The sequence below is a fragment of the Oncorhynchus kisutch genome, linkage group LG6 (assembly GCF_002021735.2).
Source record: "Oncorhynchus kisutch isolate 150728-3 linkage group LG6, Okis_V2, whole genome shotgun sequence".
NCBI classification, from domain to species: domain Eukaryota; kingdom Metazoa; phylum Chordata; class Actinopteri; order Salmoniformes; family Salmonidae; genus Oncorhynchus; species Oncorhynchus kisutch.
The window spans coordinates 28,679,662-28,707,111 of record NC_034179.2 but is presented as its reverse complement, the minus strand read 5'-3'; the positions used below and the strand labels follow the sequence as shown (position 1 = coordinate 28,707,111).

At 42.5% G+C, this 27,450-nt stretch overlaps 3 protein-coding genes and 1 long non-coding RNA gene across 6 annotated transcripts; 3 read left to right on the top strand and 1 right to left on the bottom strand.

Moving 5' to 3' along the window:
* Positions 1-406: 406 nt before the first annotated feature.
* LOC116374287 (39S ribosomal protein L48, mitochondrial-like) lies at positions 407-2,651 on the top strand. The gene is given in 5 exon segments (XM_031825905.1): positions 407-429; positions 2,047-2,101; positions 2,103-2,153; positions 2,256-2,345; positions 2,451-2,651. Coding segments are annotated over 5 exon segments (294 nt in total). The 3' UTR covers positions 2,526-2,651.
* Positions 2,652-3,021: 370 nt separating this feature from the next.
* Positions 3,022-18,118, top strand: dnajb13 (DnaJ heat shock protein family (Hsp40) member B13). Of its 2 annotated transcripts, XM_020485297.2 has the most exons (8): positions 3,022-3,224; positions 3,362-3,465; positions 3,589-3,750; positions 3,870-4,027; positions 4,217-4,330; positions 16,569-16,682; positions 17,021-17,097; positions 17,939-18,118. In XM_020485297.2, exons 1-8 carry the CDS (start codon positions 3,157-3,159, stop codon positions 18,090-18,092), a joined length of 951 nt encoding a protein of 316 aa, XP_020340886.1. In that variant the 5' UTR covers positions 3,022-3,156; the 3' UTR covers positions 18,093-18,118. The 2 variants fall into 2 exon arrangements, with proteins under 2 accessions (XP_020340886.1, XP_020340887.1); XM_020485298.2 differs by lacking the exon at positions 16,569-16,682.
* A 91-nt stretch (positions 18,119-18,209) lies between these two features.
* Positions 18,210-21,445, bottom strand: LOC109892623 (mitochondrial uncoupling protein 2-like). Of its 2 annotated transcripts, none has more exons than XM_020485299.2 (8): positions 21,310-21,445; positions 20,995-21,148; positions 20,284-20,485; positions 19,481-19,694; positions 19,176-19,373; positions 18,983-19,084; positions 18,694-18,874; positions 18,210-18,497 (listed from the first exon to the last, which is right to left on the bottom strand). In XM_020485299.2, the coding sequence occupies exons 3-8, from the start codon at positions 20,407-20,409 to the stop codon at positions 18,383-18,385; spliced, it is 936 nt and encodes a 311-aa protein (XP_020340888.1). In that variant the 5' UTR covers positions 20,410-20,485; positions 20,995-21,148; positions 21,310-21,445; the 3' UTR covers positions 18,210-18,382. The 2 variants fall into 2 exon arrangements, with proteins under 2 accessions (XP_020340888.1, XP_020340889.1); XM_020485300.2 differs by having other exon boundaries at positions 20,903-21,148; positions 21,310-21,444.
* Positions 21,446-24,606: 3,161 nt separating this feature from the next.
* LOC116374375 (uncharacterized) lies at positions 24,607-27,249 on the top strand. Its single transcript, XR_004210249.1, has 2 exons — positions 24,607-25,613; positions 25,981-27,249. It is a non-coding gene; the product is annotated as an uncharacterized LOC116374375 (long non-coding RNA).
* Positions 27,250-27,450: the final 201 nt, after the last annotated feature.

The following is a 27,450-nucleotide window of genomic DNA, read 5'->3' as shown; positions in this document are numbered from 1 at the left end:
GACAGCTGTGGTGTATCAGACCGTATACCACGGGTATGACTAAACATGTCATTTTATTGCTCTAATTACGTTGGTAACCAGTTTATAATAGCAAGGCACCTCGGGAGTTTGTAGTGTATGGCAAATATACCACGGCTAAGGGCTGTATCCAGGCACTCCGTGATGCGTCGTGCATAAGAACAGCCCTTAGCCGTGGTATATTTATTGGCCATGTACCACACCTCATCGGGCCTTATTGCTTAAATATATTTCTTAATGGGAACCTGTACATTAAAGCGTGGCTTGCTGCTTTTGTGTTTCGTTCTCGCGTCCTAATTTTGGATATTTCATTAAATTCCATGTATTATTTGGGCCAGAGAGGAAGAGGCGAAGTTTTTGCATGGGAATGTAAAATACACATCCGAGAATGTCTCTGTCACAGATGAAAGGGTGGCTCTTGCAGTGTTCAAAACAACGGAAACAAGTACATCTCCGACTTCAGCGCGTTCAAGACAACTGTGAACTCGGGGAAAAATGCGCTCCGACAGGATTTTTTGGTTGTTTTGAATGGTTATCCAACTCGAAATTCCAAGCCGGAAACTCGGCCATCTTTCTAGAGCTCCTACTTTCCGACCTATAGATCACTGATGTCATGACTGACCTCGTTTTTTCCAAGTTCCCGTTTGTCTTCAAAGCACCATAAGGTCCTGTCCAGTGGTGTAAAGTACTTAAAGATACTTTAAAGTACTATTTAAGTATTTTGGGGCGGGGGGTAGGGGGGGGGGGGGGTCTGTAATTTATTATTTATATTTTTGACAACTTTCTTTACTTCATTACATTCCTATTTCAATTTGAAATAATGTATTATAATTTTAAACCAAATACTTTTAGACTTTTAATCAAGTGGTATTTTAATGGGTAACTTTTACTTGAGTTATTTTCTATTACGGTATCTTTACTTTTACTCAAGAAAATGAAAATAAAACAGAAGAAGCAAACAAGGATAAAACACATTTGAAAGCGGAACTAAGATATTATCCTTATTCTGACACTACATTTGAGTCAGGCAGACCAACCGGAAGTGTTTTTCTCAGAACCTCTTGTGTACATATGCAACAACTAGCTACAGCAAAATCTAAAATAATTTTGAGATTTATGACGGGATGACTTCAGTTTAAAATTAGAGCAATGAATCCTGTCATTCTCAAGGTAATGTGTCTTCTACCAAGAAATGGCATCTTTGACACAGGTTGTAGTTAGCTGGCAAGCAAGCAAGAAGGAAGGTCAAACATGTCAGTATATCATATCAAAACACTTGATAGATGGATGATTTGTTTGTCTTCTATCCAGTTACAGGCCTCATTGGCCATTCATTCACGTACATTGGACCGGGCCTCAATGGTGCTGCCCATGCACTCAGACTCCATAATAGGACAGATGCAATGTCTAAGTCTATGGGTGGTAGCTAGCTACCTCTTGATGTCTGTTTATTTTATTTTAAGGGCATCGGTATCAGATAAACATCCGATTCTGTGTAAGTCCTCCCCCAATAACAATAATAAGTTACTACTATGTGTATACATTTAGACTTTATAGGAAAGCCTTAGGAAGGGATTATATTAGTGATGGGGAACTGAGGATTTCTGAAGGCTTTCAGCGCTTTCACCAAATTGTGCCCGAAAAAGAGTTCATTACTCTGAGGTTCTTTATCTGTTCACAATGCACATTAGTGGCATTTGTTGGTTATCAATAAATATCAGCGTGTGAATATCAGAGCAGTTTTTTTTAACACTGTTTTCAATAAAACTGTGGTGCAGCGATACGTCGTTGGCTTTAGTAGCCTATAATCAGGTGTAATACCAGGTTCACATTTTACATCATGCTTGCCTTTTTTTGCTCAGTGATTTTATGGCCCAAATATCCATGTCTGCAAAGTTCATAATGCTTCAATAGGAGGCACATATTTGGCCCTCTTGCATAGCATGGGATTACATCATCCAAGGTCTTTTATTGATTGATTCATTAACAAACCTTAAAGGGATGAACTAACTATTCTCCTCATCTCAGCTTTGCATTGCCCACTAAGAGCACAGAAGTCATGGTCATGCCGGAGCAAGGGACCGACCAAGATGTATGTAGACGCCATCCTCAAGACCCATGAGCGAATTGTTCAGGTAATGGAGTGTTTTGAGTGTAAGTAATGTGTTCTCTGAACTTTTGGCAGTTGCATGACATAACTTTTCACTCTAGAGCATTGATAAGGATTTTGTTTACAGCTCAGCCAACTAAACGCCACATTATGCCCCATCTTTATGGAGGTTATGTTGAAGAATCAGCCAGAGGGGTTTCAAGTCTCTGTAAAGCCAGTGAGCATATTCTGTCTGTGTTGACCTCTGCATGACTTTTTTTTTGCACATGGATCATATCCTATATCTATGTACATTTATTTTGTTACTAACTGTTTCCCCTAGCACACAGAGGCAGATTACCAAGCCCGTTTCAAGGCACGTCCAGAGCTAGAGGGACTGATGGCACAGATGACCTAGTGAGAGCAAAGACTGTTCACCCCACCCTTTTACGTCAGCTGTCATCATACTTCTTCTGACATCTACTGTTTCATCTTTTTTTCATCACATGTTTTTTTTTTATATATATAAATTAATTTGGGATGATTGTAGGACATATACTTTGCTGTTGTAGCTTCAAATAAAATATTTAATCTAAAATCCAATTGGTTGGTTTATTCTTGGTGTAGAAATTACTTCATCGGATGCTAAAAGCAAGAATAAGGTAAATACATGTTTTCAGTACATTGATTTATCAATGGATTAACGGTGGTTTATTGCCTGATTGCGTAGATAAAGCACAACCAGCGGCTGACGTGTTCATGGCCTGGCTGACAGTGCTTCGGTGTGTGCTGTGAAAGAGTTAGAGGCGAAGGTGCACGGTGACTACAGGGGTTGTAACCTTTGATTTGGCGCCATCCATCGGCAACTCCCAATAAATACATTTAAAGCGTCGCGCATCTATGGCAACCAAATACAGAAACCGCAAACAATTGTCCATCCCATGGTTTTTTTTCTTACTGTAAGACCTAGCTAACAGTAACGTTAGCTAGTTAGCTTTCTATATTTGTTTAGCTTTTCATATTACATGTTCATTTTATTTTAATCGACAATGGGGAGGGATTATTATGCAGCATTGGAGATAAATAGAAATGCAACAGATGCAGACATAAAAAAATCGTAAGATTAGTTACTTTTTTATCTTTGTCTCAAAATGACAAAAGCTAAAACATTTTTACATACATTACATTAGCTAGCATACTAGATACGTTTTCATAAAAACAACAATGCTTAGCTGTATTTTTTTGCCCCTGTAGTTACCGACGTCTTGCCTTGAAGTACCATCCTCACACAAACCGCAAACCGGGTGCCTATGAAAAATTCAATCAACTTGCCGAGGCCTATGATGTTTTGAGTGACCGTAAGTAAACGTTACAACAATCATCAGTGTAGCCGCTGCCACGATCAGTTCAGTGCTGCTTGGGGAAATCTTCAGAGACGTCGGGTCACATAAAATGATAGGCCCACAATATTTATTTTTCAGCTCGAAAAAAGGCAACCTATGACAAGTTTGGAGAAGAGGGTCTGAAAGGAGGTATCCCACTTCAGTCTGGGGAGACTGGAGCTTGGACATCAGGATACATCTACCATGGAAACCCAGACAAGATATTCAGGCAGTTTTTTGGAGGTGACAACCCATTCGCAGGTAGGAAAAAGAACATTCAGTATTTTCTTTATATAAGTTTTACTTGTTTGATTTATCTAAATGATCTCCATAGTAATGACAACTCTTCTTGTTCTTCATGATAATGCTTCCCTCTTCAGACTTCCACATGAAAGATGGGAATGAAGTGGCCATCGGGTTTGGAGGCCTGCGAGGAAGAGGAGTGAAAACACAAGACTCCCCCATTGAAAGGGACCTTCACTTGGCCTTGGAAGACCTCTTCTATGGATGTACCAAAAAGATCAAAATATCTCGTAGGGTAAGATGGGATCATAATGCCTGATGAGTGTTGAGATGTCCTTCAATCAACATACCTATAGGCCTATATTGAGTAGTTAAAAAAGAAAAGCTCTAACTTTAAACATTGTTATTCTGTTCAGATGCCGTACTGCTTACTTCAGGTAACCAGTATCAGATTCAGTGTAAATTTGCTCAACCTCTGAACCAGGTCATGAATGAAGATGGACACACATCCAGTATCAAGGACAAAATATTGACTATCATTGTAAAACCAGGATGGAATGAAGACACTAGGATAACATTCCCAAAGGAGGGTGATCAGGTAAGATAATCATCACCCACTCAGTGCTTAAATTATTGTGCTTTTTAGCTATGCGTTTTACAGATGTTAGTTCCCTCAGGGGCTCCAACCTGCCACATTAATGTTTGTACACATAAATATCTAGTTGTGCGGGGAGTGTCTGTGTTTATCTTCTATAGATATAACTTAGCCACCAGTGTTGGGGAGTAGTGATAGCTTGGTGGTAGTTAATCACAATTCATATCTAGGTAGTGTTTAGTAGGCAATAATTTCCTTTCTTTTTTGGCCTGCCTAATTGACCTGCCTAATTCCTAATTCTCAATTGAAACATTATTTGTTTTTAATTGGCATTCTGTTAACATATGACCCCAAACTGATCTGTTCTTGCATCAAAGTTGTCTTAGAAATGTCCAATATACATATAATTTCATGAAGTAGTTTGGATGCAGTGAACTACTTTTTCAAACGAACTTTAGTTATGTAAACTATGTTTTTTTACACTAAAGGGTAGCTTTAGTGTAGCTTAACCTTTTCCAGTGTGAAGTAATTGCTAGCTTGGTAAACTACACTGAACAAAAAATATAAACGCAACATGTAAAGTGTTGGCCACATCTTTCATGAGGTGAAATAAAGATCCCAGAAATTGTCCATATGCACAAATAGCTTATTTCTCTAAAATGTTGTGCATAAATTTGTTTACATCCCTGTTAGTGAGCATTTCTCCTTTGCCAAGAAAATACATCCACCTGACAGGTGTGGCATATTAAGAGACTGATTAAACAGCATGAGTATTACACAAGTGCACCTTCTGCTGGGTTCAATAAAAGGCCATTCTAAAATGTGCTGTTTTGTCACAACACAAGGCCACAGATGTCTCAAGTTTTGAGGGAGCGTGCAATTGGCATGATGACTGCAGGAATGTACACCAGATCTATTGCCAGAGAATTGAATGTTCATTTCTCGACCATAAGCCGCCTCCAACGTTGTTTTAGAGGATTTGGCAGTACGTCCAACCAGCCTCACAACCGCAGGCCATGTGTAATCACGCCAGCCCAGGAGTTTCGCATCCGGCTTCTTCACCTGCGGGATCGTCTGAGACCAGCCACCCAGACAGCTGATGAAACTGAGGAGTATTTCGGTCTGTAATAAATCCCTGGCTCCCAAGTGGGTGGGCCTATGCCCTCCCAGGCCCACCCATGGCTGCACCCCTGCCCAGACATGTGAAATCCATTGATTAGGGCCTAATGAATTTACTTAAATTGACTGACTTCCTTAAATGAACTGTAGCTCAGTAAAATATTTAAAATTGTTGCATGTTGTGTTTATATATTTTTTCAGTGTACATAATATTCAATTGTCTTTATATTCAAATTGTCTTTTTTCACTACATATTTCACTACATTGTAGGCCCCCCATGATGTTCCAACACATAATGACATGAAAGTGAATTCTGACAGTGTAAAATGCACTTAGTTCAAATCCAATGTTATTTGAATACAACATGACCTTACCGTGCAATGCTTAATTACAAGCCCTTAACTAACAATGCCATTTTCAGAAAATAAGAGTTAATAAGAAAATACAGTGCCTTGCGAAAGTATTTTCCCCCTTGAACTTTGCCACAATTCAGGCTTCAAACATAAAGATATAAAACTGTATTTTTTTGTGAAGAATCAACAACAAGTGGGACACAATCATGAAGTGGAACGACATTTATTGGATATTTCAAACTTTTTTAACAAATCAAAAACAAAATTATTCAGCCCCTTTACTTTCAGTGCAGCAAACTCTCTCCAGAAGTTCAGTGAGGATCTCTGAATGATCCAATGTTGACCTAAATGACTAATGATGATAAATACAATCCACCTGTGTGTAATCAAGTCTCCGTATAAATGCACCTGCACTGTGATAGTCTCAGAGGTCCGTTAAAAGCGCAGAGAGCATCATGAAGAACAAGGAACACACCAGGCAGGTCCGAGATACTGTTGTGAAGAAGTTTAAAGCCGGATTTGGATACAAAAAGATTTCCCAAGCTTTAAACATCCCAAGGAGCACTGTGCAAGCGATAATATTGAAATGGAAGGAGTATCAGACCACTGCAAATCTACCAAGACCTGGCCGTCCCTCTAAACTTTCAGCTCATACAAGGAGAAGACTGATCAGAGATGCAGCCAAGAGGCCCATGATCACTCTGGATGAACTGCAGAGATCTACAGCTGAGGTGGGAGACTCTGTCCATAGGACAACAATCAGTCGTATATTGCACAAATCTGGCCTTTATGGAAGAGTGGCAAGAAGAAAGCCATTTCTTAAAGATATCCATAAAAAGTGTTGTTTAAAGTTTGCCACAAGCCACCTGGGAGACACACCAAACATGTGGAAGAAGGTGCTCTGGTCAGATGAAACCAAAATTGAACTTTTTGGCAACAATGCAAAACGTTATGTTTGGTGTAAAAGCAACACAGCTCATCACCCTGAACACACATCCCCATGGTGGCAGCATCATGGTTTGGGCCTGCTTTTCTTCAGCAGGGACAGGGAAGATGATTAAAATTGATGGGAAGATGGATGGAGCCAAATACAGGACCATTCTGGAAGAAAACCTGATGGAGTCTGCAAAAGACCTGAGACTGGGACGGAGATTTGTCTTCCAACAAGACAATGATCCAAAACATAAAGCTAAATCTACAATGGAATGGTTCAAAAATAAACATATCCAGGTGTTAGAATGGCCAAGTCAAAGTCCAGACCTGAATCCAATCGAGAATCTGTGGAGAGAACTGAAAACTGCTGTTCACAAATGCTCTCCATCCAACCTCACTGAGCTCGAGCTGTTTTGCAAGGAGGAATGGGAAAAAATTTCAGTCTCTCGATGTGCAAAACTGATAGAGACATACCCCAAGCGACTTACAGCTGTAATCGCAGCAAAAGGTGGCGCTACAAGGTATTAACTTAAGGGGGCTGAATAATTTTGCACGCCCAATTTTTCAGTTTTCGATTTGTTAAAAAAGTTTGAAATATCCAATAAATGTCGTTCCACTTCATGATTGTGTCCCACTTGTTGTTGATTCTTCACAAAAAAATAGTTTTATATCTTTATGTTTGAAGCCTGAAATGTGGCAAAAGGTCGCAAAGTTCAAGGGGGCCGAATACTTTCGCAAGGCACTGTATATACAGTACCAGTCAAAAGTTTGGACACACATACTCATTCAAGTTTTTGAAAGTTAAAAAAATATATATTTTCTACATTGTAAAAATGATGGTGAAGACACCAAAACTATGAAAAGCACATATGGAATCATGTAGTAACCAAACAAATGTTAAACAAATCAAAATATATTTTAGATTCTTCAAAGTAGCCACACTTTGCCTTGATGACAGCTTTGCACACTCTTTGCATTCTCTCAACCAGCTTCATGAGGAAGTCACCTGGAATGCTTTTCCAACATTCTTGAAGGAGTTCCCACATATGCTGTGCACTTGTTGGCTGCTTTTCCTTCACTTTGAGGTCCAACTCATTCCAAATTCCAGGCCGGGTGATTGTGGATGCCAGGTCATCTGATGCAGCACCCCATCACTCTCCTTCTTGGTCAAATAGTGCTTACACAGTCTGGGGGTGTGTTTTGGGTCATTGTCCTGTTGATAAACAAATGATAGTCCCACTAAGCGCAAGCCAGATGGGATGGCGTATCACTGCATATTGCCGTGGTAGCCATGCTGGTTAAGTGTGCCTTGAATTCTAAATAAATTGCCGACAGTGTCACCAGCAAAGCACCATTGAGTGGATAGCCCAAGATGAGCGTGGTGGTGAGTATCTTCTTTAATTCTTTGAACGCCTCCTGGCACTCTGGCGTCCACCGGAAATGAGCATGCTTCTTTGTAAACTCATGGAGGGTCTTGGCTACAGCAGCAAAATGTTTGACAAATCGTCAGTAGTACGAGGCCAGGCTGACGGACTTCTGAAACAGGTAGGCTGGGACCATTCTTGGACTTTCAGAATTCTCTGGGATCTGTGGCGATGCCGTGTTTGGAAAACACCTGTCGGCAGAAGAAACAGCACTTGGAGGGTTTCAATTTCAGTTTGGCTTGGCGTAGCCGATCGAACACTTGTGCCAGGCGTTGGAGTATCTCTGTGCCATCCCTTCCCAGGATGATGATGATGATGATGTCCTCTAGATTTACTAAGCAGGTCTCCCATTGCATTCCGGCCAGGACTCGGTCTATTAGATGTTGAAACGTCAGTGGTGCGTCGCAGACCCCAAAAGGCATCACATTCCATTGAGGCACTTCCTGCTGCAGAAAGCGTCCGCCTATGGGCCCTGGGAGTAAGCTCTACCTGCCAGTAGCCTGATGCTAAGTCCAAAGTGCTAAACCATTTGGCCATTGACAGGGTATCTATAGTCCCTTGGATACGAGGAAGTGGATATGCATCCTTAATAGTACGCTCATTTAGAGCCCTGTAGTCCACACATAGATGATATGTCTGGTCCTTTTTGCATACCATGACAACGTTCGTCTGCACTTAGCACAGTAGAGCTCTCCATATACACCGACTGTAAGTGAGCAGGAACCGCTGGGGAGACAAGACTAGTTTTTGGTGACATGGAAGAAATATCAGTGGCCTGATCAACATCTGCTGCCTGGAGGAATCTGGCGATAGCACCCTTCTTTACTTTCACAGACTCTGTTCCTGGGTTGTAGAGCCTGATGGGGATTATTGGCCTGTGCGGTAACCACAACCTGTGCCACCAGAAGACGATGCTTCTCAATGAATCCTTTAGTTGGGCTCAGCACCACGTCATCCTCTGACAGGTTCCCGGAATTGTGCAATCCCCGGCACGATGTTCTCACATCATGATTCAAGACGGCTGTGCATGCTATTCTTATGACAGGCATCTTCGGTCTGTTCTTCGAGTTGAAGTAGGGCACCTGCTCACCAAACAGTACAATCCTCTGGCTGCCAAAATCAAGGCGTGCCTGTGCCTGCTCCAGGAATGGATGACCAAGGATGGCTTCGGTGTTCTCCGTGTTAACACTCACTGTGCTGGTACCAACCTGAATGGACAGGTGAACTTCTCCAAAGACTTTGACATTTACAGGACCAATGCCCTGCAGAGACTGTACAGTCGATAGCTGGAGTGGACGTTTACCATCTAGGTGAATGGTGTCGTAACGGTCCTAAAGAGCACATACAGTGGGGCAAAAAAGTATTTAGTCAGCCACCAATTGTGCAAGTTCTCCTACTTAAAAAGATGAGAGAGGCCTGTAATTCTCATCGTAGGTACACTTCAACTATGACAGACAAAATGAGAGAAAAAATCCAGAAAATCACATTGTAGGATTTGTAATGAATTTATTTGCATGGTGGAAAATAAGTATTTGGTCACCTTCAAACAAGCAAGATTTCTGGCTCTCACAGACCTGTGACAGACCTTCTTTAAGAGGCTCCTCTGTCCTCCACTCGTTACCTGTATTAATGGCACCTGTTTGAACTTGTTATCAGTATAAAAGACACCTGTCCACAACCTCAAACAGTCACACTCCAAACTCTACTATGGCCAAGACCAAAGAGCTGTCAAAGGACACCAGAAACAAAATTGTAGACCTGCACCAGGCTGGGAAGACTGAATCTGCAAATGGTAAGCAGCTTGGTTTGAAGAAATCAACCGTGGGAGCAATTATTAGGAAATGGAAGACATACAAGACCACTGATAATCTCCCTCGATCTGGGGCTCCACGCATCTCACCCAGTGGGGTCAAAATTATCACAAGAACGGTGATCAAAAATCCCAGAACCACACGGGGGGACCTAGTGAATGGCCTGCAGAGAGCTGGGACCAAAGTAACAAAGCCTACCATCCGCAAGGGCATTGAAGATGAAACGTGGCTGGGTCTTTCAGCAATGATCCCAAACACACCGCCCGGGCAATGAAGGAGTGGCTTCGTAAGAAGCATTTCAAGGTCCTGGAGTGGCCTAGCCAGTCTCCAGATCTCAACCCCATAGAAAATCTTTGGAGGGAGTTGAAAGCCCAGCAACAGCCCCAAAACATCACTGCTCTAGATGAGATCTGCATGGAGGAATGGGCCAAAATACCAGCAACAGTGTGTGAAAACCTTGTGAAGACTTACGGAAAACGTTTGACCTCTGTCATTGCTAACGGGTATATAACAAACTATTGAGATAAACTTTTGTTATTGACCAAATACTTATTTTCCACCATCATTTGCAAATAAATTCATAAAAAATCCTACAATGTGATTTTCTGGATTTTTTTTTCTCATTTTGTCTGTCATAGTTGAAGTGTACCGATGATGAAAATTACAGGCCTCTCTCATCTTTTTAAGTTGGAGAACTTGCACAATTGGTGGCTGACTAAATACTTTTTTGCCCCACTGTACGTCCATGTTGTAGAATAGTAGGTGGATACACATTTCGGGACTTGTGCCCTTGACACTGAGAACAGCAGGTGTGTTTTGGCTTTCAGTGGAATTGGGGGATTCAGGGACTCTGTTTCATGTGTCCAATGCCTTGGCAGTTGTGGCATCTGATTTCGTTCCAATTTGTATTTTTGCACTCACCAGTCTTTGGTTTGTGTGGCTTGAAGCTGGACTTTGGAGGTTTCTGACTCCGCTCTACAGGTGGTGTGGTCCAACTCTCATCTTCATCTTCGCTGTGGTCGATGCATTCCCGTAAGGTAGCTGCTCTGGCTCTCCACTCTGTAGTTCGCACACCAGACTGCATTAGTTGAGTAACACTGTTAGCTGCTCGCTTGGTGGTTTCGTACCTGTGGGCAACCTCATAGGTTTGTGCCAATGTGCATGGATGCTTCTTCAGTAGCTTCTGCACAATGCTGGAGTCTCCACTGTCACCCAATAACATTAGTGAAGACATCCACACTGATGGAGTCCTGTTCTCCCTCAGAGCGATCTGCATATACAATGGACACTTTCTCATAAATGTAATCTCTCAACACATGCAGTGATTCACGTGGTTTGCGCACTCTCTGTGTCAACTCAATGCCAATGGCAGGCGCATGCACCCATGCTGGCCCGTATGCCGAGTCCACCTCCCCACTATGCATGAGTAGTCTCAACAAGAAGACCTAGGGTTCTTGTGGGCCACAACCCCTGCAACGGCCACTAAACAGAATCTCAGCTGGACTGATATTGTCCTTTCTGACCAGTGATTAGCTCTAGCACAGCTCTCAAAGCGATGTAAGAACTCTTTCCATGAGCTCAGACCATCAAACTGACCTGGTCGTAGTGTGGGGAACCTCTCCTTCCGAGTAGCGTATTCGTCCTTACTGTCAGATGAGATATCATAATGTATACGCTGGGGCTGCCTGCCATGGGAACTGGATCTTGCTCGCCTGGGGCGAGACTGTTCATTTTCATAACAGTATATGTAATTTCCTTCAGTGTGCAGAGCATCACACAGATACAGCCATAGCTGTCCTGCGACTGTGAGTGGTGGTTTTCCACAGGAGGCATGGCTGGAGTGGAGGGCAGAGCTGCTGGCATCCTGCGTGGGTAATGGGAGTCAGCAGCATCTACAGGTGTACTCACTGCATAGAGTCTGTGGTTGGCAGAGTTGAAAGGGTTAGTGCATGGAGTATACAGCATTCCAGTAGTTGGTTGAAACACATTTCCAGAGATAGCATTTTCAGGTGAGCATCTAGCATGCCAGCTGGCATAGTTTTGGTTGTGACTTAGCTATGATTCGATTCCACTGTCACCCACATTTCCATTTTTCACAAGGCTTGAATGGATTCGATTCTCTCCTTGGCTGTTGAGGAGACGTCTATGACTCACAGCACGAGTCAGCCATATTACCTGCAGCTGGCTGCATATTAGCTACATCTGAACTTGGAATAAGTTAATTGCAGTTAGCATTTGCAACATCAAATAAATGTATCCAGTTGGCAAATGAGATTTGTGATAGCATGTCTTCATTCACTGTAGTTAGCAACATGAATGGGTTTGAGTAGCACGTCGAATCCTCAGGCGGATTCTTTCTCGTAATAACAGATTTCCTGTGTGTAGTCGCCATTTCACAACTTAATTTAGAACGTCAGCCACTACTCAGACAATGATGAATAACTTCATTAGCCATCACTTCGTGAAAGTCCTTTTTTTCCCCCATTGATTTCTCTTTGATATTCCGGTAGAATGTGAATAACTCACTGATGCAGGCAGGATAAATCCCGGGAAGAGCCCCCAGTGTTACCTTTCCTTCCTCGCCTCCAGACCGTAGTTGGGAAGGCTCTGGGGAGCCTTCACTTGCTAGCTCCAGGGCCAGAGCAATTTATGGATGCTCTGGGGTAATTCCCACATTTGGGGATCTTATCCGCTGCTAATGACGAGTCTGGAATTCCACTTAAGTAGTTGACATTTCTTAAACTTGTACACCATGTGAGGTAGTCTGAATGACAAAATAAAAGTGGGATAATGGCTCAAAAAGGGCGTGGCTCACTGTTCTACTACATTACCGCCACCACAACAATTGCATCAAAAGCGAAAGTTAATCTACTACGTTACCCATAATGCACTTTATGTTTTAAAGCTATACCACTACTTTACCAACACACGGCAGGAGTCGAGGGACGTTAAAATAATTCCCACTGTCAGCGGCGTGGCTCTACTACTTGCCACGGTAGGTCTGGGCTGAGGTAGTTCGTTTCACCTCTCTGCCTATGTCGTATGCAGAGTTTCCCGCAGGACAGAGTGGTGAATGGATGCGCTGCTAACAAGGCAAATCTACTGCAGAGATAGCCTGCAGAGTTCTGTCTTACTATCCAGGTCTGTGCCCAAACAATTTGAGTTTCTACTTTTCAAAATCCACCTTTCCAGAAACAAGTCTCTCACCGTTGCCGCTTGCTATAGACCACCTTCTGCCTCAGCTGTGCCCTGGACACCATATGTGAATTGATTGCCCCCCATCTATCTTCAGAGCTCGTGCTGTTAGGTGACGTAAACTGGGACATGCTTAACACCCCGGCCATCCTACAATCTAAACTTGATGCCCTCAATCTCACACAAAGTATCAATGAACCTACCAGGTACAACCCCAAATCTGTAAAAACACAGGCACCCTCATAGATATCATCCTAACCAACCTGCCCTCCAAATACACCTCTGCTGTCTTCAACCAGGATTTCAGCGGTCACTGCCTGTTGCTTTTGTCGTCCGTTAATGGGTCTGCGGTCAAACAACCACCCCTCATCACTGTCAAACGCTCCCTAAAACACTTCATTGAGCAGGCCTTTCTAATCGACCTGGCCCGGGTATCCTGGAAGGATATTGACCTCATTCCGTCAGTAGAAGTTGCCTGGTTACTCTTTAAAAGTGCTTTCCTCACAATCTTAAATAAGCATGCCCCATTCAATAAAAAAAAAAACAGCAACAGCTATAGCCCGTGGTTCACTCCAGACCTGACTGCCATTGAACATCACAAAAACATCCTGTGGCGTACGGCATTAGCATCAAATTGCCCCCGTGATATGCAACTTTTGATGGAAGTTAGGAACCAGTTAGGAAAGCAAAGGCTAGCTTTTTCAAACAGAAATTTGCTTCCTGCAGCAAAAACCCCCAAAAGTTCTGGGACACTGTAAATTCCATGGAGAATAAGAGCACCTCCTCCCAGCTGCCCACTGCACCGAGGCTGGGAAACACTGTCACCACCGATAAATCCACAATAATTGAGAATTTCAATAAGCATTTTTCTACGGCTGGCTATGCTTTCCACCTGGCCACCCCTACCCTGGTCAACACCCCTGCACACCCCAAAGCAACTTGCCCAAACGTCCCCCATTTCTCCTTCACCCAAATCCAGATAGCTGATGTTCTGAACGAACTGCAAAATTTGGACCCCTACAAATCAGCAGGGCTAGACAATCTGGACCCTCTCTTTCTAAAATTATCAGCCGAAATTGTTGCAACCCCTATTACTAGCCTGTTCAACCTCTCTTTCGTATCGTCTGAGATCCCCAAAGATTGGAAAGCTGCTGCGGTCATCCCCCTTTTCAAAGGGGGAGACACTCTAGACCCAAACTGTCCAGACCTCTGGCAGTCTCTATTGGGGTGCCACTGGGTTCAATTCTCGGGCTGACTCTTTTCTCTGTATACATCAGTGATGTCGCTTTTGCTGCTAGTGATTCTCTGATCCACCTCTACGCAGATGACACCATTCTGCATACTTCTGGCCCTTCTTTGGACACTGTGTTAACTAACCTCCAGACAAGCTTCAATGCCATACAACTCTAATTCCGTGGCCTCCAACTGCTCTTAAATGCAAGTAAAACTAAATGCATGCTCTTCAACCGATTGCTGCCTGCACCTGCCCGCCCGTCCAGCATCACTACTCTGGACGGTTGACTTAGAATATGTGGACAACTACAAATATCTAGGGGTCTGGTTAGACTGTAAACTCTCCTTCCAGACTCACATTAAGAATCTCCAATCCAAAATTACATCTAGAATCGGCTTCCTATTTCGCAACAAAGCATCCTTCACTCATGCTGCCAAACTTACCAAACTTAATCACTGAAGCTGGAGACCCATATCTCCCTCACTAACTTTAAGCACCAGCTGTCAGAGCAGCTCACAGATCACTGCACCTGTACATAGCCCATCTGTAAATAGCCCATCCAACTACCTCATCCCCATACTGTTATTTATCTATTTTTGCACCTTTGCACCCCATGATCTCTACTTTGCACCCCATGATCTCGCACATTCATCTTCTGCACATCTATCACTCCAGTGTTTAATTGCAAAATTGTAATTATTTTGCCACAATGACCTATTTATTGCCTCACCTCATGTGCACACACTGTATATATACTTTTCTCTATTGTGTTATTGACTGTATGTTTGTTTATTCCATGTGTAACTCTGTGTTGTTGTTTGTGTCTCACTGCTTTGCTTTATCGAGGCCAGGTCGCAGTTGTAAATGAGAACTTGTTCTCAACTAGCCTGCCTGGTTAAATAAAGGTGAAATAACAAAATCAGTGAGAGTAGGCGAACATAACGAGCATACATGAATCATTCACTATTCCACTCGTTCACAGAGGTAGGCGTGATTAGAACTCAGATCAAGAAACCTTCTGAGCGTTGATCAACGTTGGGAACGCAATAAGTGGGTAAAGATAATTAGCTAAATAAAAAGGTGAGTAAACTCTATTTCACAAATAAAAAGGTGCGTACCCTCCACCACACCCCTGGTTGGGTCTGACAAAACCCATTCATAAACATCAATATCCTCATTCATAAACATCAATATCCTGCCAGTCAGAATTTAATCTACATTTGACCACGCATTTTAGCTATCGATGTGAAGTTTGGTGGCGCCTAATCAGTGAGTTCTATACCTGCCTGGCTGAGTGGCAGTATGGGTGGAATGAGCGAGCTCGCCTGGCAACCAGAGCGCGAAACACGTGAGGAAGTAAAACTCGGTAGTCTGCCTGGAAGTTAATTCCAAGACCAGTACATTTCTCAAATATTTTTCATATTAACATTTTTATCATTTGCTGTTCTCTCATTTTAATTCAAGTACTTTTGAAGTAAACTTGAGAAACTGTCAGATTTTCAAGGGATTTCAGTAGATGAATTTCAGAGTGCCAAATTCAAGTATTTTAAGCACCCCAAGCAACTTGTGGGAACCCTGTTATGGTAAGGACTGGCATAGGCTACAGACAACGAATATAATTGCATTTTATCGATGGCAATTTGAATGCACAGAGGTACTGTGATGGATCCTGAGGCCCACTGTCGTGCCATTCATTCGCCGCCATCACCTCATGTTTCAGCATGATATTGCAGGACCCCATGTCGCAAGGATCTGTACACAATTCCTGGAAGCTGAAAATGTCCCAGTTCTTCCAGACTTGTCACCCACTGAGCATGTTTGGGATGCTCTGGGTGGACGTGTACGACAGAGTGTTCCAGTTCCTGCCAATATCCAGCAACTTCGCACAGCCATTGAAGAGGAGTGGGACAACATTCCACAGGCCACCAGATAGTGACTGGTTTTCTGATCCACACCCTTTTTTTTTAAAGGTGTCTGACTAACAGATGCATATGTGTTCCCGTTCATATGAAATTCATAGATTAGGACCTAATTCATTTATTTCAATCGACTTTTTTCCTTAAATGAACTCTGAGTAAAATCCTTGAAGTTGTTGCATGTTGTTTATATTTTTGTTCAGTGCACATTTTCAGAGTACCCTCCCCAACACATTTAGCTGGTTGTTTCTCCCAGGGACCCAACAGTATTCCTGCAGATATTGTGTTCATTGTGCGGCAGAAGAGTCATCCCCGGTTTGCAAGGCAACACAATGACCTGGTCTTTACGGCCCAGATCTCTCTGGAGAAGGTGAGAAAATCCAAGTCTGACCCTGGAGGGAAAGTACAGAGAACATGTTTCACTCAATAGTCTGCTTTGTTTAACTTCAAGTCCCTACAAAGAGTCACCTGATGCTTTGTCCAGGTCAAAATGGGTCACTAAAGAATCATTTCTTGCAGATCTACTGTGGAACTATTGTGTTCCGACTTGGTTACTAAGTCTTAAGCATGTTATCTCAGCAATAATTTTGTAGGCAAAATATGTCTCCCATGTTGAGTAGAATATCTATTTTTCTTCCCAAATACTTCAGCCATTAAATCTGCATTGAGGTCTTTCAACGCACAATTAGTATATTCCCCTTCCCACAGGCTTTGACTGGATTCGCTGTTGAAGTGAAGACACTAGATGACAGGATACTCAATATCCCCATCAATGACATTGTGCAGTGAGTAGTGCTTTTACTACCGTATTGGGGGGGGGCTTGACTTTGTAAGACGATTTCACCATATTGTGTCAAATAGAATGAATAGAACAGGCATGCCTAGGTTGAAGACAAACAAATCCAAGAGACCAGCGCCATTGCTGGATTCGCATTGAAAACGTGACCAGCAATAAAGTGGCCGTAGATAACTAAATAAAGCAGTTATGCCACTTGTTCGCTGACATTCACTACGATTTAGTTTCACTTTGTGCTGCTACCATTCACAGTCATTCCGAACACGGAAGCTTGTTATGGGATGTTTTAACCTGTATATTTTTAATCTAGACCAATGCCTGGAAGTAAAATCAGGAATCGTACCCTTCGCTCTGTGCTGTATCGCATTAGTGGGAACCAAGGCTGCTCAGGGCAGGTCTGCTGGTTGATTGGGGACTCATGCAGCAGGTTAGAAGGGTAAACATTTAATTTGACAAACATCCCACTACAACCAGGCCTGCCCTGAAAAGTATAGTTTCCGCTAATGCAATGAGGCATGAGATGTTGACCCAATTGACGTTACAAAAAAAAAAAATACCAGCATTAGTTGATAACATTCCAAATTAAAATACCAGGCAGCCATTGAGTGTACCAGTCAAATTGGCAGTGTTCAAAGCCCGTTCCATTTGTGATTAGGAAATGCTACTATACTCGCAACTACCCTGCGTGTTGTAAGATTACTGAACTATGATCATGCTGTTTTGTAAAGTAATTACAGGATGTAATTCATACATGATTTGACAAAGGTGCACATCTCTTGTATGTCAAAGCGTCAAATGACCTATGCTAAAATTCTCACTTTCCCACCCAGTCCAAAATACAGCAAAGTGGTGTCTGGAGAAGGCATGCCTCTGTCCCAGGATCCCTCCCAGAGAGGAGATCTCATCATCCAGTTTGACATTCACTTCCCTCAAAAGCTCTCGGCGGAGAAGAAACACCTGATCAACCAAGCCCTAGCTATCTGAATAAACAGCCATTAAATACAGCCTGATTGCAAATCTCCTTCCTTGGACCCCTATTTGAGAATGGTGTTCTTTACCAGTAGGTACAGGTGACATTGTGAAGTTATTTGCATAAGAGAAGCCACTTCAAAATATCATTTATTGTCAGAAGTTAGTACTTAAAAAGACACTCGAGTGAAAGGTGAGTGAAAAGTAGTTAAAAGGAAACATGGGCCACATTTGTTGTTGAATAAAATTTTAAAAAGCAACCACATCAGCACAGGGTCACCCTCTACTGCAGCCAATGGCCAGGTCTACAGAGTAGTGGTGTAGTTTTGGCGGGCAGCCATAATGGCACGTTTCAGCTGCTCATATGTAACAAACATCACCACGTTCCACGAGCCCAGTCGGAGGAAAGAGGGCATGAACCTGTAGGGAGAGAATAGAGGCAACTTAGATCCAGGCAAAAAGTCAAATAAACCAGAGAAGGAAATAAAACGACCAGGTTGTTAGACATTCATGAATGTTACAAAGCAAGCAGCAACAGCGAATAAACCACTGATTGAGAAGGTGTTGCAAGCCAAGCCAGGAGACTACTCCCTAGCAACTAAAACACATGGCTTACCCTTTGTAGAAGGCAAGGGGTCCCTCCTTGGTCACCATGGCAATAGCACAGTTGAGGGCGCCGCTGTACTGGCCGGGGGCAGAGTTCATATATCGCGTCTTCACCACATCCACAGGAGAAGCAATCACAGTGGTGCAGAATCCTGCACCGAATGCAGATGTGAAGTGGCAGGGGAGGTCATCTGTTGGGTGAATGGAATGGGTTAAGGAGAGGCATCACAATACCAGAGGGAAGCATGACAGTTAAAAGTCAGTCATTATGCACAATATGTGGCAAGGCAATGGCTCACCAGTCAGGGGTGTGTTTCTAATAAGTAGGTCTTTGATTAGGTCATATGTAACCAGTTCAGTGCAGTTCACGATAGCATTGCGGACAATGTTTGGGCCAGTACCTGCAAGGTGGGGATGGAAATGTTAGCAATACTGTTGACAAAAAGATTTGACAAAGGCACAAGTGATCCTTGTGATAAAGCAAACAACTACCTCTCCACAGGCCACGGATGCCCTCTTCCTTGGCAATGGTCTTGTAGGCCTCCATGGTGCCATGGTAACGCCGGTTTAGCCCAGAGGAACTAGTCTGTGCCTGAAAGCGCACCTTCACCACATCTGTGGGTTGGGCTAATGCGACTGCCATGGCTCCAGTGGTACAGCCTGCCAGCAGACGACTGCCAATCCCTACATCTGAAGAGAGAAATGGGCAATCAGAACAGTTTGAGTAACATGCAATAGAGAATAAGTATCAATTTAGAAAGGTTGAGGTTGGTATACTGTATGTGACATGTACTCACGGTCAGAGCCTTTGGTGTAGAATGACTTGACAGAGTCGTAGAGGCCGATGCGGACAGAGGCAAAGCTCATCTGCCTCTGGAGCCCTGCCACCAGCCCGCTGTAGAGGCTCCTGGCACCCTCTGTACGCACCATGGTGGTGATGGTACCAAACACACCCCGATACCGCACTGCCGTGCCATGACTAGCTGCCGCACCTTTTCCCTCTCCCTGGATCTGTGCGGAACGAAAGGGGCATGGAGAGACTTAACAGACACTGGGGAGGGAGCACTTGCAGATGTGGGAGGAGAATCCAGCCACAAGTGTCCACAATGCTAGGTCCAGGGCCTGCCAATTCCTAGGGCTTAACCATCCTGGGCCACTTAGTTGGGGGAAGGAAGTCAGGAGGGACAAAATTGAAAGAAATAGAAGGCGCAAGTCAGTTTTAATGTTGGCAAAATAAAATAAGGTGAATACAATTAACCAAAAATGAAAGGTGTCATCTTGGGTAGGTAATGGATTTGGGTATCATTTTGTGGACCAACCAAGTGCCCAAATGTGGACCCAAGACAGTAATAATGAGTTAGAGACAATATGATTGATGCAGCAGTAATCTCAAGAATCCTTTTAGTATGATGGCTCGCCACATTTGACCTGTCAAATGAGTTCTTTCAGGTGATTTCATCAGAGAAACAGTGACCAGTCGTAACCATCCTGGGTCCCCAACAGCTAAAGGGGGAAATGCTTGGATTCTCCATTAAATCATACTACAATAGAGGACCCCACCAGTTCATGTCAACAAAGAACACATGCTCCTTAGGCTTACCTGTAGCCGGACTTTGGCTGTGTCCAATGGAAAGGTGAATAGGTCAGCAATGCAGGCCGCTGTTCCAGCACCAATAACCTTCACAGCAGCGGTTGGGGGCACATCCGCAGGTCTGAAGCCAACCATTTTATCAAGATTAATGGAATGTGAAGATTTAAGAAGACTGATGAGGTGAAGACGAGACAGGGAACTCTACCCAATTCTGAAAAGGGAGGGACAACACAATTTTACAATGGCAATATTCATAATTGTCACTGACATGTTGCCAAATCACAATCGTATGTTGACTCAAGTGACTAGACTATGGGAGCCTACAGTTGACCTACTGGCCTTAAGGGGCCAAAGCACATGAAGGAGTGGCAGCAAACTAGTTTCAACAGACCTCACTTTGTGGTCTACTCAGTAGTGCTTGACAGGAAATAACTAGTCAAAGGGAGAGCTGTACCCTGTTCATGCGATGCTGAAGCAGACAATGAGCAACCCATTTAATCAACACCGTGCGTGCAGGGATAAAATGTAGCGACCGGAAAACTAAACAATGAACTTCTAAATAACAGGCAAGCCAATATTAAAATTGTTAGATTATAATACAATTCAAGTAGAAGACCTTTCAACTTACTGTTTATCTAAACAAAAAAAAGTGTCCATTACATCTGGAGATCGGGCAAAATAACTTGAAGTTAAACGTTATCTAGTTCCTGTATACTTTACCGTCACTTAAGGGAACCAGGACTGTGAAGGCAGAGATCAGGATTCTCTAAAGGCGTCTCTCTGGTCGAAATTACTTTCAACTATGATTTGATTGCCTTTTTCTTCCATAGAAAAACGTTCAAAAACGATGTATCTTAAAAACATACTACAAATTCTGAAAAACAAGACGGCAACAGGTTAGTCAACATCTGATGCTAACACCATACCAGTATACAAGAAAAATAACACTATCAAAGCATAACCAGTGACATCAATTTAACTTTACATTCTCCATCAGTAAACTTTTGACAGGCCTATGAACATAAGTTTGTTTACCTTAAATAAAAGAGTAAAAATTGGATTAGGAAAACCGGTGAAATCCTTTTTTGTGATGATGCCTCGTGATGACACGTGAATTCCTAGTCGATACAGCGGTAAAAGAACAACAGCAGTTTTTTTTATAACCCCTTAAACCCTGTTACGTCATGAGAAGGCAGCTGTGTTTGTTCTCAGCACATGCTGGTTGGTGGATACGAGCCAAAAACTGGCCCTGCCCTGTTCTCGCGTACACCTTATAGCTGCTTGTGATTGGCCCATTCAATTGCCACACCTCTACCATTCCACACAACTTCCAACCAAACATGTAATGTGTTTTATTATATAAACTGGGTGGTTTATTATAAATTGGGTGGTTCGAGCCCTGAATGCTGATTGGCTGAAAGCCGTGGTATATCAGACCATATACCATGGGTATGACAAAACATTTATTTTTAATTTTAATTTTTCTAATTTAATTTTTCTAATTATTTTGGTAACCAGTTTATAATAGCGATAAGGCACCTCTGGGGTTTGTGATATTTGGCCAGTATACCACAGCTAAGGGCTGTGTCATAGCACTCTGCGTTGCGTTGTGCATAAGAACAGCCCTTTGAATATTTGCCATATACCACACCCCCTCAGGCCTTATTGCTTAATTATTGCTGAATTATTATTGCTTAATTATAGCTGAATTATATCAGCATTCAGGTTCAAACCCTGAATGCTGATTGGCCGACAGCCATGATATATTGGGGCGGCAGGGTAGCTTAGTGGTTATAGTATTGGACTAGTAACCGCAGGTGCAAGTTCAAATCCCCGAGCTGACAAGATTCAAACCTGTCGTTCTGCCCCTGAACGGGCAGTTAACCCACTTGCCTAGTTAAATAAAGGTAAAATAAAAAATATCATATCATAGTAGACCACCGGTATCTGTCATTGTTTTTTTTACTCCTCTAATAACGTTGGTAACCAGTTTATAATAGCAATAAGGCACCACTGGCTTTTGTTGTACACTGCATTCGGAAAGTATTCAGACCTCTTCACTTTTTCCACATTTTGTTACGTTAGAGCCTTATTGTACACCCAATACCACATAATGACAAAGCTAAAACAGTTTTTATTTTTGCTAATAAAAAAGACTGAAATATCACATTTACCATGACATCCCAAATCCCAAATATGAGGTCCTGAGCGCTCTAGAGCAGGTTTTCATCAAGGATCTCACTGTACTTTGCTCCGTTCATCTTTGCCTCGATCCTGACTAGTTTCCCAGTCACTGCACCTGAAGAATATCCCCACAGCATGATGCTGCCACCACCATGCTTCACCGTAGGGTGCCAGGTTTTCTCCAGACGTGACTCTTGGCATTCAGGTCAAAGAGTTCAATCTTGGTTTCATCAGACCAGAGAATATTGTTTCTCATGGTCTGAGAGTCCTTTTGGCAAACTCCAAGCAGCTGTCATGTGCCTTTTACTGAGGAGTGGCTTCCGTCTGGCCACTCTACCATAAAGGCCTGATTGGTGGAGTGCTGCAGAGATGGTTGTGCTTCTGGAAGGTTCTCCCATCTCCACAGAATAACTCTGGAGCCCTGTCAGAGTGACCATTGGGTTCTTGGTCACCTCCCTGACAAGGCCCCTCTCCCCTGATTGCTTAGTTTGGCCAGATGGCCAGCTCTAGGAAGAGTCTTGGTGGTTCCAAACTTCTTCCATTTAAGAATGATGGAGGCCACTGTTTTCTTGGGGACCTTCAATGCTGCAGAAATGTTTTGGTACCCTTCCCCAGATCTGTGCCTCAACACAATCCTGTCTCGGCGCTCTAAGGAAAATTCCTTCGACCTCATGGCTTGGTTTTTGCTCTGACATGAACTGTCAACTGTTGGACCATATATAGACAGGTGTGTGCCTTTCCAAATCATGTCCAATCAATTTAATTTACCACAGGTGGACTCTCCAATCATGTTGTAGAATCAAAGGAAACAGGATATTGCTGAGTTCAGTTTCGAGTCTCATAGGTCTGAAAACTTATGTAAATGTCACAATTCCGTTTTACATTTACTTTTGCTACAAATTCGATTTCTGCTTTGTCATTATGGGGTATTATGTGTAGATAGATGAAATAAAAGCAATTTAAGAATAAGGCTGTAACGTAAAAAATGTGCAAATAGTCAAGCATTTTCAAGTCTTGCCATAGTTTAAGACAAAACTGTAACTCGGCCATTTAGGAACCTCCCCTGTCTCCTTGGTAAGCAACTCCAGTGTAGATTTGGCCTCGTGTTTTAGGTTATTGTCCTGCTGAAAGGTGCATTCATCTCTCAGTGTTTGGTGGAAAGCAGACTGAACCAGGTTTTCCTCTAGAATTTTGCCTGTGCTTGGCTCCATTCAGTCGATTTTTTTAATCCTGAAATCTCCCCAGTCCTTAACAATTACAAGCATACTCATAACATGATGCAGCAACCACTATACTTGAAAATATGAAGAGTGGTACTTAGTGATGTGTTGTATTGGATTTGCCCCAAACATAACCCTTTGTATTGAGGACCAAGAGTGAATTGCTGTGCCACATTTTTTGCCGTATTACTTGAGTGCAATAATGGTGAAATCCCTGAGCAGTTTCCTTACTCTCTGGCAACTGAGTTCGGAAGGACGCTTGTGCCTTTGGTGTATTGATACACCATCCAAAGTGTAATTAATAACTTCACCATGCTCAAAGGGATATTCTATGCAAATAGTCTGGGTAGCCATTTGACTAGATGTTCAGGAGTGTTATGGTTTGTGGTTGTGAAATCGTGTGCATGTGATGCAGGCTACATTACAGTACAGTATCGTTAGCATGTGTTACGGATACAGGTATCCTGTGTCTATGTGTGTGTATGTATCCTGTGTTCTTTTCTCCCCTTCTCCCCTCACAGGTGAAAATCATCACTCCCCAATCAGTCACCAATCCAATCATCAATCAGAAGACACACCTCCTCCTGTTTCCTACCCAATCACAGTTCCTTTCCCTTGGTTTAAAAACCCTGTCAGTAGTTTGCTCTAGAGCTCAATCTCTCTGTAAATACCATGTCTGTAGGTCTCTGTGTTTCACTCTCTCTTTGTGTATTAACCTCTCTTTTGTTTGAGCACCTCCATAGCACTTTGTCATCACCTGTGAGTATTGTTTTGGTTATGATGTTTGTTTGATTGCTGGTGGGAAAAGGGGAAACCAAGACAAGTCGCCCATGGGCATACACTACCTGTAGGTAGACTTTGTTAAATACACTAGTTAGAACTGGGCAGACCACCCACTGTATTTTTAGTTAGTTAGCTGTTGTTAAAGTAGGCTAGTCTAGCTTAGGGGTGTTTTGAATACTTATTGTTTCTTTCCTTGGGTCCATCTCAGCCCCTTTTCCTGCTCCCTCCATTACAATGTGTTTATTAATAAACCCTGAGTTTGACGGTAGATTTCAGTTGTCCTGGTTATTTCGTTCACACTTTTACTTTGTCACTATTATAAATTGCATGAGTTGTTACGGTCTCATTACCATCCCCCTAGACTGTCGGGCCAAAAGGGATTCGTAACAGCATGCTACAGTAGTTTATTTTCGGTTCCAGTGTATGGCACAGGTTTATTCTGCATGTATCTCGCAGTATCAGTCATTTATTAGCTAATACATGTATTATGTTAGCTAGTTTAATGGTGTGAAAATTGTGATAATAGCCTTACATTTCAATCTACATATGCATATGGGTCTGCTATGTTAGGTAGGCTATTCAATTCCCTTGACATTTCGCAAGCTTGAGTACTTTACAATAAGGGAAGATATGCATTGTGTTAATCTTACTATTTGCCCATTAGATCTGACATGCATTGAATGCTAGACAACTTTACATGTATGCTTTCCATAAATGCCATGTGTACTTTGCAAAGATGAAACCCTTCCGTGTTGATTCTCCCTTCCTGTATCTGTCATAGGCCTATGCATTTTTGTCCTATTGCTTGTTGTGGAAATTTCCTCTATTTACCAAATCATGGGAGCAAACCACACAAGTCAGAGTTAGTTATCAAAGTCCATCTTTAATTATATCAGCTCAGCTCTATCACAATCCAGTGACTCTCAATGAATTCTCTGAGAGCCCCTCCTGCATTGCAACTGCAATCCTTTAATAGCAAAGAACACACATAGTCAGACAGCATAGACATAATAAATAGTTCAGCTTTGTCTCCTTACTCCTAACCCTAGAACCATAAACCAACCCTCTATATCAAATTGTCATTTAGATACAACCAATCCTGGACAAACTCAGAGGATAGAATGATTCCAGACACTGCCATCCATGGGAAAAGTAAGGAGTGAACTGGCACACACAGTGGAGCAAAAGATATGTTTACACATGATACTTTGACCTCTCCCCTCTCAGGGGCCCATGCAACTTAGTCTTGACATAGAACAGATACTGCAACCCTGCCACAGTATTATACAAAAATAACATTCTTGATGAGAAGTAACTTGCACACATTTGAGTATAAAACATCTTACATATGTTACCAACAAATTCTGATTCTTCCACGAAATGCTACATAACTAAATATAGTAGCTGTCAACCTTTCATGCCACGGCTTGACTGTAGATTTGCTCTCATGGTGCTGAGAATGCTTAATACCGTAGCTGTCACTTATGTATTCTCTATGTATGAACCCCTGGACGTACAGGTACCTCCAGCGCTCCCTCCTGACTCATGTCCGGCCTGTCCCTGGTAATCTACCCCAGGCTTTTGTCCTTGTCCCGGTGTGGTGAAGACCAACAGAAGAGAGGGATGTCCTTCCTGCCTCCAAAGCATGTCTCGGAAAGTGCTGAGATTATTTTTTTTTTTTAATAATAAATGATATGCTCGTAAATGGTCATTTTAATATTTGCTCATGTTGGTAGTTTAACTCAGTCTTTCCCTTTAAATGCATCTGGTGATTCCAGAGACCTGGCGGGCAACTCTCAACAAGAAGCACCAGCAGTGGATTGACCTGACACTGTTTACCCAAGTTGAATTCTGAGTTGACCAAAGTCACCTTGCTAAGTCCTCAAACCTGATGGCTCCAAAAACAGATTTTCACCAACTCAAATTGAATTGACATTGTTAGGTTTCATGATGCTTCTATCTAAAGTCACCATATCCTAGAGAGATTTACATGGTTATCAAAACTTCACGATGCTTAAAATTATTAAAATACACAAGTGAATTTTGTTGTGTTTGGGAAATATTTCTATCAATACAAATGTGTAGGCGGCTTAACTTACCCTGTCCCGTTGCCTGAGATCAGGGATACACATCATCCTGAAATGTGTGGATATCTTTGTTAGAAATAATACTTTATTTTCCTTGTCCCAGTGATGCTGAATGTAAGACATGGCTCAACTTACCCCACTCTCCCTACCCTGTCCCTATACTCAATTTACTCCATATCTGATCTGGTGTAAATTGTGCCAAGAGACCACTTTTTTTTGGACATGCTCGGTTTTCAAAACAGTTTATATGAATTCTGATTATTTCCAGTGATATACAACATCCTGAAATATATGTAAATATCTCTCTTAGATAAAATACTATATCTCCCTTGATGTACTGATGCGGAATATAAATGTCTCAACATACCCTACATACAGTATGCGTGTGGTACATTGAGAAAAAAGTGTTGGACTGCCCCTCCCTGCTCTGTCTACTGGGCTTTGCTGCGCTTACTTCCTGCAGGAGATTGGTGGGCGGAGTAGGGTCGTCAGTGCTGATGGGGCACACCTGTGAAAGCTCAGCTGTGGCATAAAGCAACTACTTCCCCATTCAGCAAGAGATTCCTCTCCATGCATAGTGTTGGTTGTTTTGTTGTGGCTTTGGCAGTTGATGTGTAATTTGCTGACCTTCATATCTCATCTGATTATTGTTGTGAGTGTTCACTTTATTTATGGAATAAATTCATTTTGTTATTCCTTTACTGACTGTGTGGTTTTCCCTTGTTTGGTACAATCTTGAGCCAGGTTGTAACAGTGAATGCTGTGATACTGTGAAATGGGTTCTTCTGTGGCATGTTAGGAATTTGTTTGTTCCATGTGAAATATCCATGTGAAACTGATTCTATAAGCTTGATAAAGCTTTTCTTCTGTAACTAGTCTAAACATCAGACACCGCTGAGTGA

Coding starts and splice junctions, on each gene's coding strand:
- dnajb13 (XM_020485297.2), top strand. CDS start 3,157: ATGGGGAGGGATTATTATGCAGCATTGGAGATAAATAGAAATGCAACA. Junction 3,225..3,361: donor GATGCAGACATAAAAAAATC/GTAAGATTAGTT, acceptor TTGCCCCTGTAG/TTACCGACGTCTTGCCTTGA. Junction 3,466..3,588: donor CTATGATGTTTTGAGTGACC/GTAAGTAAACGT, acceptor TTTATTTTTCAG/CTCGAAAAAAGGCAACCTAT.
- LOC109892623 (XM_020485299.2), bottom strand. CDS start 20,409: ATGGTTGGCTTCAGACCTGCGGATGTGCCCCCAACCGCTGCTGTGAAG. Junction 19,374..19,480: donor CTACACCAAAGGCTCTGACC/GTGAGTACATGT, acceptor TTCTCTCTTCAG/ATGTAGGGATTGGCAGTCGT. Junction 18,875..18,982: donor TAGAAACACACCCCTGACTG/GTGAGCCATTGC, acceptor TTCACCCAACAG/ATGACCTCCCCTGCCACTTC.